The following is an 11736-nucleotide window of genomic DNA, read 5'->3' as shown; positions in this document are numbered from 1 at the left end:
GTATTTCATTTTCAATAAATGTGCAAACATTTCTAAAAACATGTTTCCACTTTGTCATTATGGGGTATTGCGTGTAGAAGGGTGAGATTAATAATAAAAAATAAACGTTTTAATTCAGGCTGTAACAAAATGTGGACTAAGTCAAGGGGTACGGATACTTTCTGAAGTCACTATGTGTATAATATATTTATATGACTGAATATATATCCGATATTTCACCATCCATTTCTGACCATGTCATCTTTATTGGGGGCTGCAACAGCCTTCAGGAGTACATGATGAGCTCTGATTTAGTGACTTTGTCAAAATCCATCTCACTCGTCTCGTCAGTCCAGGAAACAATTCTATGGTGAAGTGAGGTGGGGGTTTAGGTGAAGTGGTGGCTTACGTACACGTGTGACCATCCCCAAAAAGATAACAGCATTGAGGGTGACATAACTGCCATTGAACTGCCATTAGATGAATAAACGCAGGAGTCTATTCCTTAAAAAAAGGCCCATAAGTCCACTCTGTAAACACTATCGATCGCTCCCCCACTCCTATGGTTGGCAGGTGTGATGGGTTGAGACTGAGGCCACTGGAGGTCCTTAGAGTTAGTTACTGAGTGAAGGAGGAACCACAAAGAGGAACGCTTGAGAGAGAGGAAGGCTGATTTCGGGGGTTAGTGTGTCCATTTCAGTTCCTCCTCCCCTCCCCTGCTCAGTGCATGCTGGCCGACGACATGGCAATGGCCTCCTGGATCTCCCGCACCATGATGATGCGCGTGAGCATGTGCTCCACCTGCTCACTCGTGATTGGCTGAGTGGAGTACCATATGGGACTGTTGGGCGCCACGACGGGCTCTGGTGTCAGGTAGTACGCGTCGTTACGCCCCTTAGCACTCTGGGGACTGAGCGAGACGGGAGGGTTAGACGTTGATTGGGTCATTAGAAATGCATCAAAGAGCTCCTGTAGAAGTTGATGTACTGGTGTGTATTTAACACCATGGAAAACGTCACCCTATGCAAGGGCATCCTCTTAGCGACTAGATATGTCGGGGGGGGGGGTCATTACTCACCATTTGAAGAGGTAAAAATCATACAGCTTAATTGGGCATCGCAGAGGGTTCTCAGGATCTTCAGCCTGCTCCTCATACATGTCATCGGTCACTGCAAAGTTCAAACATCACAGAGGTCAGAGGTGATCATCAGCAAGTAGTGATGGGGATTATGGACCTCATAATGTTGACAAACTTGGGTCGGTCAGAGAGGCGCAAAGAATTTGCCCCAAAGGGAAAGTTTTGAATGTATGGAACACATAGCTGACCAATACCAGTTAGTCGGTGACTGGGAAAATGGAAATCCAGTCTAACTAAAATATATAAAGCTTAATTTGTATTTATTATGAACTCTAAAGATGACTTCACCTTTCTGCCCTGCATGGTGTGTTCCTAAGGGCCCATGGCCCTTCAGATAGCGGATACTGGTGCTCTTATCCTTTGGGTTGGACGGGTTCTTCTTTGTGTGCCTCAGCACTTTAGAGAAGGCCACCTTCATGTGCTGCTCTACCGTTGTTAGACGGAAATACCTACAGGAGAGAGAATCGTTTAACACAAAAAGACACACACGCAACAGACAAAACCCGGCATTCACACACATCAGCTACCCTGCATCCAAAACAGCAGCCAATAGGCCTGATGACATGAATGCTACAAAGGATTACAATTATATTGTGACTTAGCAAGTACAAGGGTCGTTCCATTTAATTTCCATCACACCACCTTGGATTTGAACGAAACGTTCTATGTGTATTTGCCCATGGTAGAAGTGGTCAGAAAGTAACTTTTTTTCAAAACATTTCGGAGATGGAGGAACTCAAAGTCGAGCCATTTTGCATACCACACCATGACACATCCATGTCTTCGTCACTGGAAAAGATAAACGGTTGAGTTTAATATAATTTTAAAGTTTACAAACAATTTACTATTTTATAATTTCTTGCATAAAATGTTGAATAAATATTAAAGTTAAAAAATATATATTATTTAAAAAAACAATGCATCTGCAATTAACAGACATACACAAATCATGACAGCCACCCTGTATTCAAGAGCATGCCGTGTTTCAACAGTAGGCGGGCACAACAAAGACTTCAGATTATGTAAAAAATAATCTAAAATTACAACATATGTATATACATTTTATTTACATTTCAAAAACAAGAAAATATTTTGACAACCGTGTGTCTGTAAGCTTTTAAATTATATCAAAGTTAAGCGTTTATCTTTTCCAGTGATAAAGACATGGATGTCTTGTGGCAAGTTGGGGTATGCAAAATGGGTCAACGTCGAGCATTAATGATTTGGCATTCAGGTCCAGAAAGTCACTTTCTGAGCACTTGGGACAAATGTGCATGGAAGGTTTCATTCAAATCAAAAGGGGTGCGGTCAAAAAGCGATTGAAATCCAATGGAATGACCCACAAGTCTATTGGGTGAACAGGAGACATTAGTACAATGAGTATGAAATAAGAATCATGTGTCCAGTATGACTCACTTAGTGTTGAAGAACATGAGTGTTGTGAGCAGCGTGGCTGGTGAGTGGGCACCCAGCTGTTTACACTCCCACAGCATATCCTCTGTCACGTGACTGGGAATGATGTACCCTGGGAGGAGAGAGCAGAGTGGCCAATCACCATACATTCTCCTCTCAAGAGAAAGCAAGCAGCCCAAAACACAGAAATGTACTCAGGTATGGAAGTCACAACTTTTGACCCTTAGGTCTTTAGCGGTTTCTTCCCCATACTCTCTTGAATTTACACCCGGAAACAGAAACCGATTGTATCTTACCTAGTGGATGGATGACAGGCCTCCACTCGTCCAGGGCTTTGTGTAACCACTGGGAGAAGCGTGTGTAGTACTGGTCAGAGAAGATATCATCCACCCGTCCGTTTTCAAAGAGGTACTGCCAGCAGAAAATAGAGAACGGCATTAACAACCTCAGTCAACTGTAATACACTTCAGTCAGTATCTTGTATTGTGTGTGCGCGCAGTGGTGTAAAGTACTTGAGTAAAAATACCTTAAGGTACTACATAAGTTGTTTTTTGGTGTATCTGTACTTTACTATTTATATTTTTGAAAACTTTTACTTTACTACATTACTGAAGAAAATAATAATACTTTTTACTCCATACATTCTCCCGACACCCAAAAGTACTTGTTACATTTTGAATGCTAAGCAGGACAGGAAAATCTTCCAATTGACTCACTTCAAGAGAACAACCCTGGTCATCCCTACTGCCTCTGATCATGTGGATTCACTCAACACAAAAGCTGAATGATGAATGATGCCTGAGCGTTGGAGTGTGCCACTGGCTATCAGTAAATATTTATTAAAAAATAAAAATACATCAATTTTTTTTAAAGGGGCCATGTGGTTTGCTTAATATAATGAATGTGAAATGATTTATCTTCTTATGGCTGGGGGCAGTATTGAGTAGCTTGGATGAATAAGGTGCCCAGAGTAAACTGCCTGCTACTCAGGCCCAGTTGCTAATATATGCATATTATTAGTATATTTGGATAGAAAACACTCTGAAGTTTCTAAAATGGTTTGAATTATGTCTGTGAGTATAACAGAACTCATATGGCAGGCAATAACCTGAGAAAGAAATCCAACCAGGAAGTGGGAAATCTGAGGTTTGTAGTTTTTCAAGTCATTGCCTATCGAATATACAGTGTTTATGGGGTCATATTGCACTTCCTAATACTTCAACTAGATGTCAACAGTCTTTAGAACCTTGTTTGAGGCTTCTACTGTGAAGGAGGGGGGAATGAGAGCTGATTGAGTCAGGGGTCTGGCAGAGTGCCATGAGCTCATTCAGGCGCGCTCCCGTGAGAGCGACCTGCGTTCCATTGCAATTCTAAAGACAAAGGAATTCTCCGGTTGAAACATGATTGAAGATTTACGTTAAAAACACCCTAAAGATCGATTCTATACATCATTTGACATGTTTCTACAAACTGTAATGGAATTTTTTAACTTTTCGTCTGGCCTGGATTTGTGAACTCAAGGCGCGAACAAAAAGGAGGTATTTGGACATAAATGATGGACTTTATCAAACATTTATTGTGGAACTGGGATTCCTGGGAGTGCATTCTGATGAAGATCAAAGGTAAGTGAATATTTATAATGCTATTTCTGACTTCTGTTGAAGTGGCGGATATCTGTATGGCTTGTTTTTGTGTCTCAGCGCCGTACTCAGATTATTGCATGGTGTGCTTTTTCTTTAAAGTTTAAAAAAAATCTGACACAGCGGTTGCATTAAGGAGAATTTTATCTAAAGTTCCATGCATAACACTTGTATTTTCAACATTTTTGATATGTATTTCTGTAAATTGATGTGGCTCTCTGCAAAATCACTGGATGTTTTGGAAGCAAAACATTACTGAAAGTAACGCGCCAATTTAAACTGAGATTTTTGGATATAAATATGAACTTTGTCGAACAAAACATACATGTATTGTGTAACATATAGTCCTATGAGTGTCATCTGATGAAGATCATCAAAGGTTAGTGATTCATTTTCTCTATTTCTGCTTTTTGGGACTCCTCTCTTTGGCTGGAAAAATGGCTGTGTTTTTCTGTGACTAGGTACTGACCTAACATAATCGTATGGTGTACTTTCCTCGTAAAGCCTTTTTGAAATCGGACACGGTGGTGGGATTAACAACAAGTTTATCTTTAAAATGGTGTAAAATACTTGTATGTTTGAGGAATTTTAATTATGAGATTTCTGTTGTTTTGAATTTGGCGCCCTGCACTTTCACTGGCTGTTGTCATATCGATCCCGTTAGCGGGATCTAAGCCATAAGAAGATTATACGTACTTTTGATACTTAAGTACATTTAAAACCAAATACTAATTTTCCATTATGGTATATTTACTTTACTCAAATATGACAATTGGGTACTTTTGCCCACAACTGACTGACTGTCTGTCTGTCTGTCTGTCTGTCTGTCTGTCTGTCTGTCTGTCTGTCTGTCTGTCTGTCTGTCTGTCTGTCTGTCTGTCTGTCTGTCTGTCTGTCTGTCTGTCTGTCTGTCTGTCTGTCTGTCTGTCTGTCTGTCTGTCTGTCTGTGTGTGTGTCAGTGAAAATGCATCCTTTCTGTACGGATATGTGAATTCCATTGAGAGAGTGTGTGTAGTAGTGGTACGTGTACCTTCTGTATACACAGGAAGATGTAGTAGAGGGCATCAGGCTCAAACTGTTCTCCTTCCAACCCCCGGGCCTCTTGGGTCATAAGGGCCAGAGCCACGTTGAGCTCAGCCACCGCACTCGACACCAGGTCCTCCTGGAAGCGCAGTGCCTGACGACCTGCACAGAGAGATACAGGGAGAGAAAAAGGTCAGATGAATATGGTCATTTAGAGAACTGTCAATATTCAGAGTGGAATTTATTCAATATTCGGGAATCAAACCAACAAGACAGACAGGAAGGAGAGAATAAAAGAGATAAGTAAACATACTTGGAGAGGGCGGTTTAATGAATGAGTGGGAGTCTGTGTTGTGTTGACTCACGTCCGATGGGCGCCAGCTTGTTCTGCTCGTCCTTGTCCAGCTCTGTGTTCTTGCGCTGGACCCAGAGGCGCCACACGTCCATGCCCTCCTCAGGCTTCAGGGAGACAGGCAGCAGCAGCTCCTGGGGGGCCTCCACCTGTGACTCTGACTCCACATGACCCTGCAGGGGGACACACAGGAAGTTAAAATGTTAACACGCACACCACCATGCGTCTTCGATTTGTGGTTTACCCTGTGAGTCGACTTCATTGTAGAAAAGAAATTCCACACACAAAATTACTGAATATTTCTACACAAACACTTTTAAAAAATGTTTAACTAGGCAAGTCAGTTAAGAAAAAATGATTATTTACAAGGACGGCCTAACCCGGCCAAACCCGGGCCAATTGTGCGCCGCACTATGGGACTCCCTATCACGGCCGGATGTGACGCAGACTGGATTTGAACCAGTGACTGCAGTGACGCCTCTATTACTGAGATGCAGTGCCTTAGACCGCTGCGCCACTCGGGACATTAAATTAGTGACATGGAAATTTGCTTCCAAAACACCACAATAGGCTGAAGTGTTATACTAGTCAAGCCAATCATCCCCTTCTTAACTGGGTGAGACTACAGCCTAAATTTATGTCATTGTTGTGGAAAACCTTGGAATCGGAGTCAAAGACAAAGTCAAGGTCTAACCCAGGTAATGTAGGTCCTGTTCTGACCTGTAGGTGGAGCTGTTGCTCTTGGTGTTCCTGCTGCTGCTGGGGGTCCCAGATGTGGAGCTGCTGCGTGGTGTTGTAAGCCCCTCCCACCGTCTGCACCACCACAGGGCCGTGGATGTTCCCGTTCATGAACTGCGCCGGGAAAAGCGTCTGCACCACTTCGTCGTTTGTCGTCGTCTCGGAGACTGACACCGTGGTGCCCGACTGGACGGACCCAGTCCCCGACGACGAGGAGTGGGCCACCCTATTGTCCTTGTTATCGTGGTGACCAGAGGACACCTGCATTGTGTTGTAAGCCTCCTGGGGGATGGCGATGTGATGCACGCCCCCCTGCTGCCCCCCGGAATACACAGGGATGGTCCAGGTCTCCCCGGCAGGGCCTGTGATGGTACCTGTGGTGCTGTACAGGTGGGTGCTGTCCACAGTAAGCAGGTCGGGCCGGAGGGACAGGAACTGCTGTTGCTGCCCCTGCCCCTGGGGGAGGGCCAGGACCACCTGCTGGCCCTGCTGGCCCTGAGGGAGGGAGTACGACACCTGGATGGGGACGTCCACCTTGCGCTTCTTGGCAGGTTGGAGGACGCTGGTACCCGCCCTCCTCTCTGCCTCCCGGGGAGAGCCCTGCTGTTGCTGAGGAGACATGGCCTCTACTGTCTGGAACTGGATCTGCTGCCCACCCTGTAGTTGAATATGTTGACCACCTGGTAGCTGAATGTGCTGGATTTGTTGCCCGCCTTGTAGCTGGATTTGTTGACCCCCTTGAAGTTGGATGTGTTGACCCCCTTGAAGTTGGATCTGCTGACCCCCTTGAAGTTGGATCTGCTGACCCCCTTGAAGTTGGATCTGCTGACCCCCTTGAAGTTGGATCTGCTGACCCCCTTGAAGTTGGATCTGCTGACCCCCTTGAAGTTGGATCTGCTGACCCCCTTGAAGTTGGATCTGCTGACCCCCTTGAAGTTGGATCTGCTGACCCCCTTGAAGTTGGATCTGTTGGCCACCCTGTAAGTCCCCTTGAAGCTGGATGTGTTGTCCTCCTTGGAGCTGAATTTGCTGACCCCCTTGTAGTTGAATATGCTGGATTTGTTGACCGCTTTGTAGTCTAATCTGTTGACCTCCTGACACTGCTGCCACCAACTGGGCCTGGATCTGAAAGCCACAGAACAAATACCTGAGCCTGGTGTATACAAAACCAACATATTTACCTGGTTAGTGAAGGACATGGGGTGAGTGTGTGTACTCAATAATGCAGAGTGCTACGTGTGTACCTGCTGGTGCTGCTCCTCTGTGAGCTCTCCTTGCTGGACCAGCTGTGCTGCTGTGGGGATGCCCTGGAGGTCCACCGTCTGACCCTGCTGTCCCTGGATCTGCACCTGACCACAGATGTAAGGAGAATAAACACAGTGCATCATACACTTCTGTCACATCCACCATGCGTTACATGCCCACATGGCTGAGGGTGTGTTTCCGACTACTGCATTTTCGACTGATACTTTTGGTTATAGGCCCTGGATGTCGATAAGAAGGCCATTCAGTCCAGTCTGGAAAATAATTGAGTGGGAATACAAGTACAGGCCTCACCTGTACTTGTATCTGCTGCTCAGACCCCTGGTGCACACCAACAGCCATCTGGGGTGAGATCTGTGCAGAGTTCACCTGCACCTGTTCATCCACAGGAGAAAATCAATCAATCACAGAGCAAAAGTCACAATGATAGCAGCAATAAGATAGGTAGTACCAATGTTGAAGTATGAGTTGGGCTTTACTCTCAATTTAGTAAAGTGATCTGTTCTTCAAAGTATATAGACTAGATGAGGGTAATGGGCACAAACGCAGCCTGAGGTGTATTCAAAAGAACTGAACTACTGGAGGAACCACATAAGGTCTCTCCTCTTACCGGACAGGCCAGCTCCAGCAGCGAGCCAGCCACCTCAGTGCTGTCTGTGTAGACACAGTTGCCCCCCTGCTGGTACACCATGGTGGTGGTGTCACCGTCCTGCTGGCTGAACTCCTGCAGTGCCTCGGGGCCCTTGTTGGCCAGAGACTCCAGGAACTCCTTCATACGGTGCTGGGGCACACTGCGGGCCTTCTGGCGCACGTACTCGTCAAACGAGACTACACCGCTCTCTACGGGCTCGTTCATGACAAGTCACTATGCCCTCCACGGCACCTTCTGAGGAAGGAGGGGACATACGATGCGTTCAAGACAACTGGGAACGAAGAAAAAAACTAGGTAAAATCATGAGGTCTGTGATCTTCAGGTTGGAAAGAGATCCCGACTTGGAATTCCAAGTTGGATGACCCTTCAAAAGATTTTCCCAGTTGGAGCTTGTTTTTCTCTGAGTGCCCAGTTGTTTTGAATGCAGCAATTGTTCACACACCTATACAGCATCACAGCTCAGGACTGCATGTCATTTAACTCTGGTATCAATTAACACTACAGCCCCTGTCATCAGTACAGCCTAACATCTCAAAGTCTAGTATACATTTAATGGCCAAGCTACCTAACTGTTTGCATTAGAGGGGAAGGTGAAGCGAGATGGGGCCAAAGCGCACAAGCAAAACCCTTTCCTTGACGAACTTTGAACCAATTATTACGCGATCTGATCACCTGGCACTATGTTCTGAACACTGTCCCAAAAAAGCAATATGCTGTTGTGGTCAATGACGTGTACATCATTGGTTGTGGTATACAGTATCTGTCTATGAAACAAATATGATCGTTATTATTACGATGATGTAATGATTAGCTAGCTAGTTACATGTACTACTGGGGCAGTGTAAAGAGCCATCAGCCTCTATCATTTGCCATATATCACATGATTACTTTTGCTTATGTTTTTTGTATATTTCTAGCTGCAAAGTTCAGCTAGCTACAATAATTCCACAATCTGAATAAAGTTAACATTTCAACAACGAATAAATTGTCTTTGAGTGATAGATAAACGTGCAACTTGTGGTATGTATTCTATAACAGCTAGCTAGCAAGTTGCTAACGTTAGCTGGCTAACTAGCTACCAGTGCATCTTCCCATGCTACCTTAAATAAAACCAAAACCCCTCCGTTCCGCCAAGACACGGCGTTCAAAAATAAAACGCGATAAACTCCAAGTAAATTGCGTTCCAAATGACATTTGTAAAGTCTTCATTTTATAGCGATGGAATAAATTTCAAGAATTATGCATTTAAACAGCTAGCTAGCCAAATAAACAATATCATAACGTTAGCTTGCTAGCTTGCTACGTCGTGTGAGTATTTAAGCGATATTTACCCTGCTTTCGATGAGAACAATATGGGGGTAATCCACACAAATTTGTTTCGCTCACAGTTTCTCCAGCAGAATTCTGAGCGTTTGGCGATAATATTTGTCTAACTATTCAGAGGAAAGTATTTCATCAATGCAGAGAGAATTATGGAAGTAGGCCCTATGGAACAACGTGAATCCCCGGACTTCTGTGACACTCAACCGCCGCATCAGACAGCGCGAGTAGGTCGCGACGCTCATTTGGCTACACCGCAAATTCTCCACTTGCAAAGGCTAGGTAACGACACATTTCATATTTACGGGAACGAGCATCGCGTGCCCCCGAGACAGTTCATTGGTGACACAGCAGGCAACTATTTTCTTATTGCACTACATACATTATTTGATAGTAATTATGAATAGGGTGTAAAATTAGATAAATAAGATCATGTCAACAAACATTACATACACTTACAAAGGAAACTGTGTGTGTGTGTGTGTGTGTGTGTGTGTGTGTGTGTGTGTGTGTGTGTGTGTGTGTGTGTGTGTGTGTGTGTGTGTGTGTGTGTGTGTGTGTGTGTGTGTGTGTGTGTGTGTGTGTGTGTGTGTGTGTGTGTGTGTGTGGTAATGCATCCAATGATACATAATTGACTGTAGTAGTGCCGCTGTACCCATGCTGTGTAATGTTAGCCAAGCAATAGCCAAGTACAATTACATAGGGAAAAAACCTACACGTCCCTTGTCCATCACGAATATTAAATACAATTATATTTGAACTCGGTCTACTCCGCTGATTATTTGTGGGGTTGGTAAAATATCCACAGTCAAGTATTACTAAACCAACCTTAAAACTCGGGTCTCTGAAAAGTAGGATAAATAAAACAAAAAATGTTGACCCAGTGTAGGACCAACCACAAAGACAACCAGCAAAGTAAGTTCAAATGTAATTTGCTTCAGAATGTATAGCAATAATTGGTATCACAGTCTGATTTATTAGGCAACATTGAATACATCCCATTAATTGTCCTTGTCTTCTCCCTTCTGTTCTTTCTATCATTCTGCTCTAAAGTCTCTTATCTCTATTATTTATTCCCTCTGTACAGTCAGAGTTGTGTTAAGACCTTTTGACAATGCACTTTAAATCAAGTTTGACATTAATTGTAACTATTCAAGCAAATTTATTTATCTGCACTTCTGTACATTTGAACACATCATCAGCACCTGTATTGGAGTCCTGCTCGCCCCCGCGACATATAGATCGCGCGTATGTACGCGAACAGCTCTCGCAATGTTATAGTACAGAACCCAAACAAATATCCTCCTTATTGTAGTGGGTTTACCTGTTACAATGGCCAACCGAACATCTCCTTTAAATTAGGATGTGACTTGTAAATCCTCCCAGGCCCAGCCTTTTTTTATTTGACTAATAATTTGCACTCTTCTTTTAACATTTCATTTATCAATTTCCTACACATTTGTTGGAAGGTAGGCACCATTTTACATTCAGATTGAATGGGTATGCACATATTCTCACGATTACTCGCTAGGAAAGGGTCCCGAGTAGGGCATGGATGCAAGCAGATAAGATGTGCTGCAGTTTTGATGCTCTCAGTATGAGGATATGTAAGGCCTATTATATTAAAAGAATCAAGAAGTTGTAGAGGATCAATGAGTAGAAACATAGAGGCACAATATGCTGTCCTCATATTGAATCCCCTCCATCCTTATTTTTTTTCAGTGAATAATGAACTCTGAAGGTTTGTATACAACCCTGGTTCTTAAAGTAGAAATCCATTCCCCCAAAATATATTTGAGTATTTTTTAAAAATCAGTCCACTGTTGATACTGTCCCCAAACGTTTTCCATGTCAGCAGTCAAATCTTCAAGATATTGGACTTTCAAGAAGCAAATTGTCACTGGCCACATGATGATGCAAAATGCAATATCTTGAAAACTTTACTGCTGACATGCAAAATATTTTGGTGCTGTATGAACAGTGGACTAATTTTAAAAAATGTGGCACAACAAATGTACATTGCAATAGCTAAATTAGTTGCACATGTAATACCGTGCTTGTCATTCAGAAAAATATCCTCATGAAAATACGTAGGCTGTTTTGTAATAATTCCTCAATTGCGGAGGGGAAAAAATCAATTTGTTTAAAAAGCCTATGTTTTAATGTCGAAATGAGTGTTAAACTTACTGTTAAGGTAAAGAACTTAATTTGGATGCTT

The 11736-nt window shown here is 43.4% G+C and overlaps 1 protein-coding gene across 2 annotated transcripts; it reads right to left on the bottom strand.

Annotated features, from left to right (window-relative positions):
• Window positions 1-48: 48 nt before the first annotated feature.
• LOC124002616 (transcriptional regulator QRICH1-like) lies at window positions 49-9850 on the bottom strand. Of its 2 annotated transcripts, none has more exons than XM_046310167.1 (12): window positions 9530-9850; window positions 8157-8469; window positions 7841-7921; window positions 7528-7632; window positions 6266-7408; window positions 5559-5718; window positions 5201-5355; window positions 2827-2941; window positions 2534-2642; window positions 1406-1566; window positions 1058-1148; window positions 49-889 (listed from the first exon to the last, which is right to left on the bottom strand). In XM_046310167.1, the coding sequence occupies exons 2-12, from the start codon at window positions 8400-8402 to the stop codon at window positions 700-702; spliced, it is 2556 nt and encodes an 851-aa protein (XP_046166123.1). In that variant the 5' UTR covers window positions 8403-8469; window positions 9530-9850; the 3' UTR covers window positions 49-699. The 2 variants fall into 2 exon arrangements, with proteins under 2 accessions (XP_046166123.1, XP_046166122.1); XM_046310166.1 differs by having other exon boundaries at window positions 8157-8432.
• Window positions 9851-11736: the final 1886 nt, after the last annotated feature.

This window comes from Oncorhynchus gorbuscha, linkage group LG18 (genome assembly GCF_021184085.1).
Source record: "Oncorhynchus gorbuscha isolate QuinsamMale2020 ecotype Even-year linkage group LG18, OgorEven_v1.0, whole genome shotgun sequence".
NCBI classification, from domain to species: domain Eukaryota; kingdom Metazoa; phylum Chordata; class Actinopteri; order Salmoniformes; family Salmonidae; genus Oncorhynchus; species Oncorhynchus gorbuscha.
Note: the sequence above shows the minus strand (reverse complement) of the source record. Positions and strands in the feature narration are given on the sequence as shown.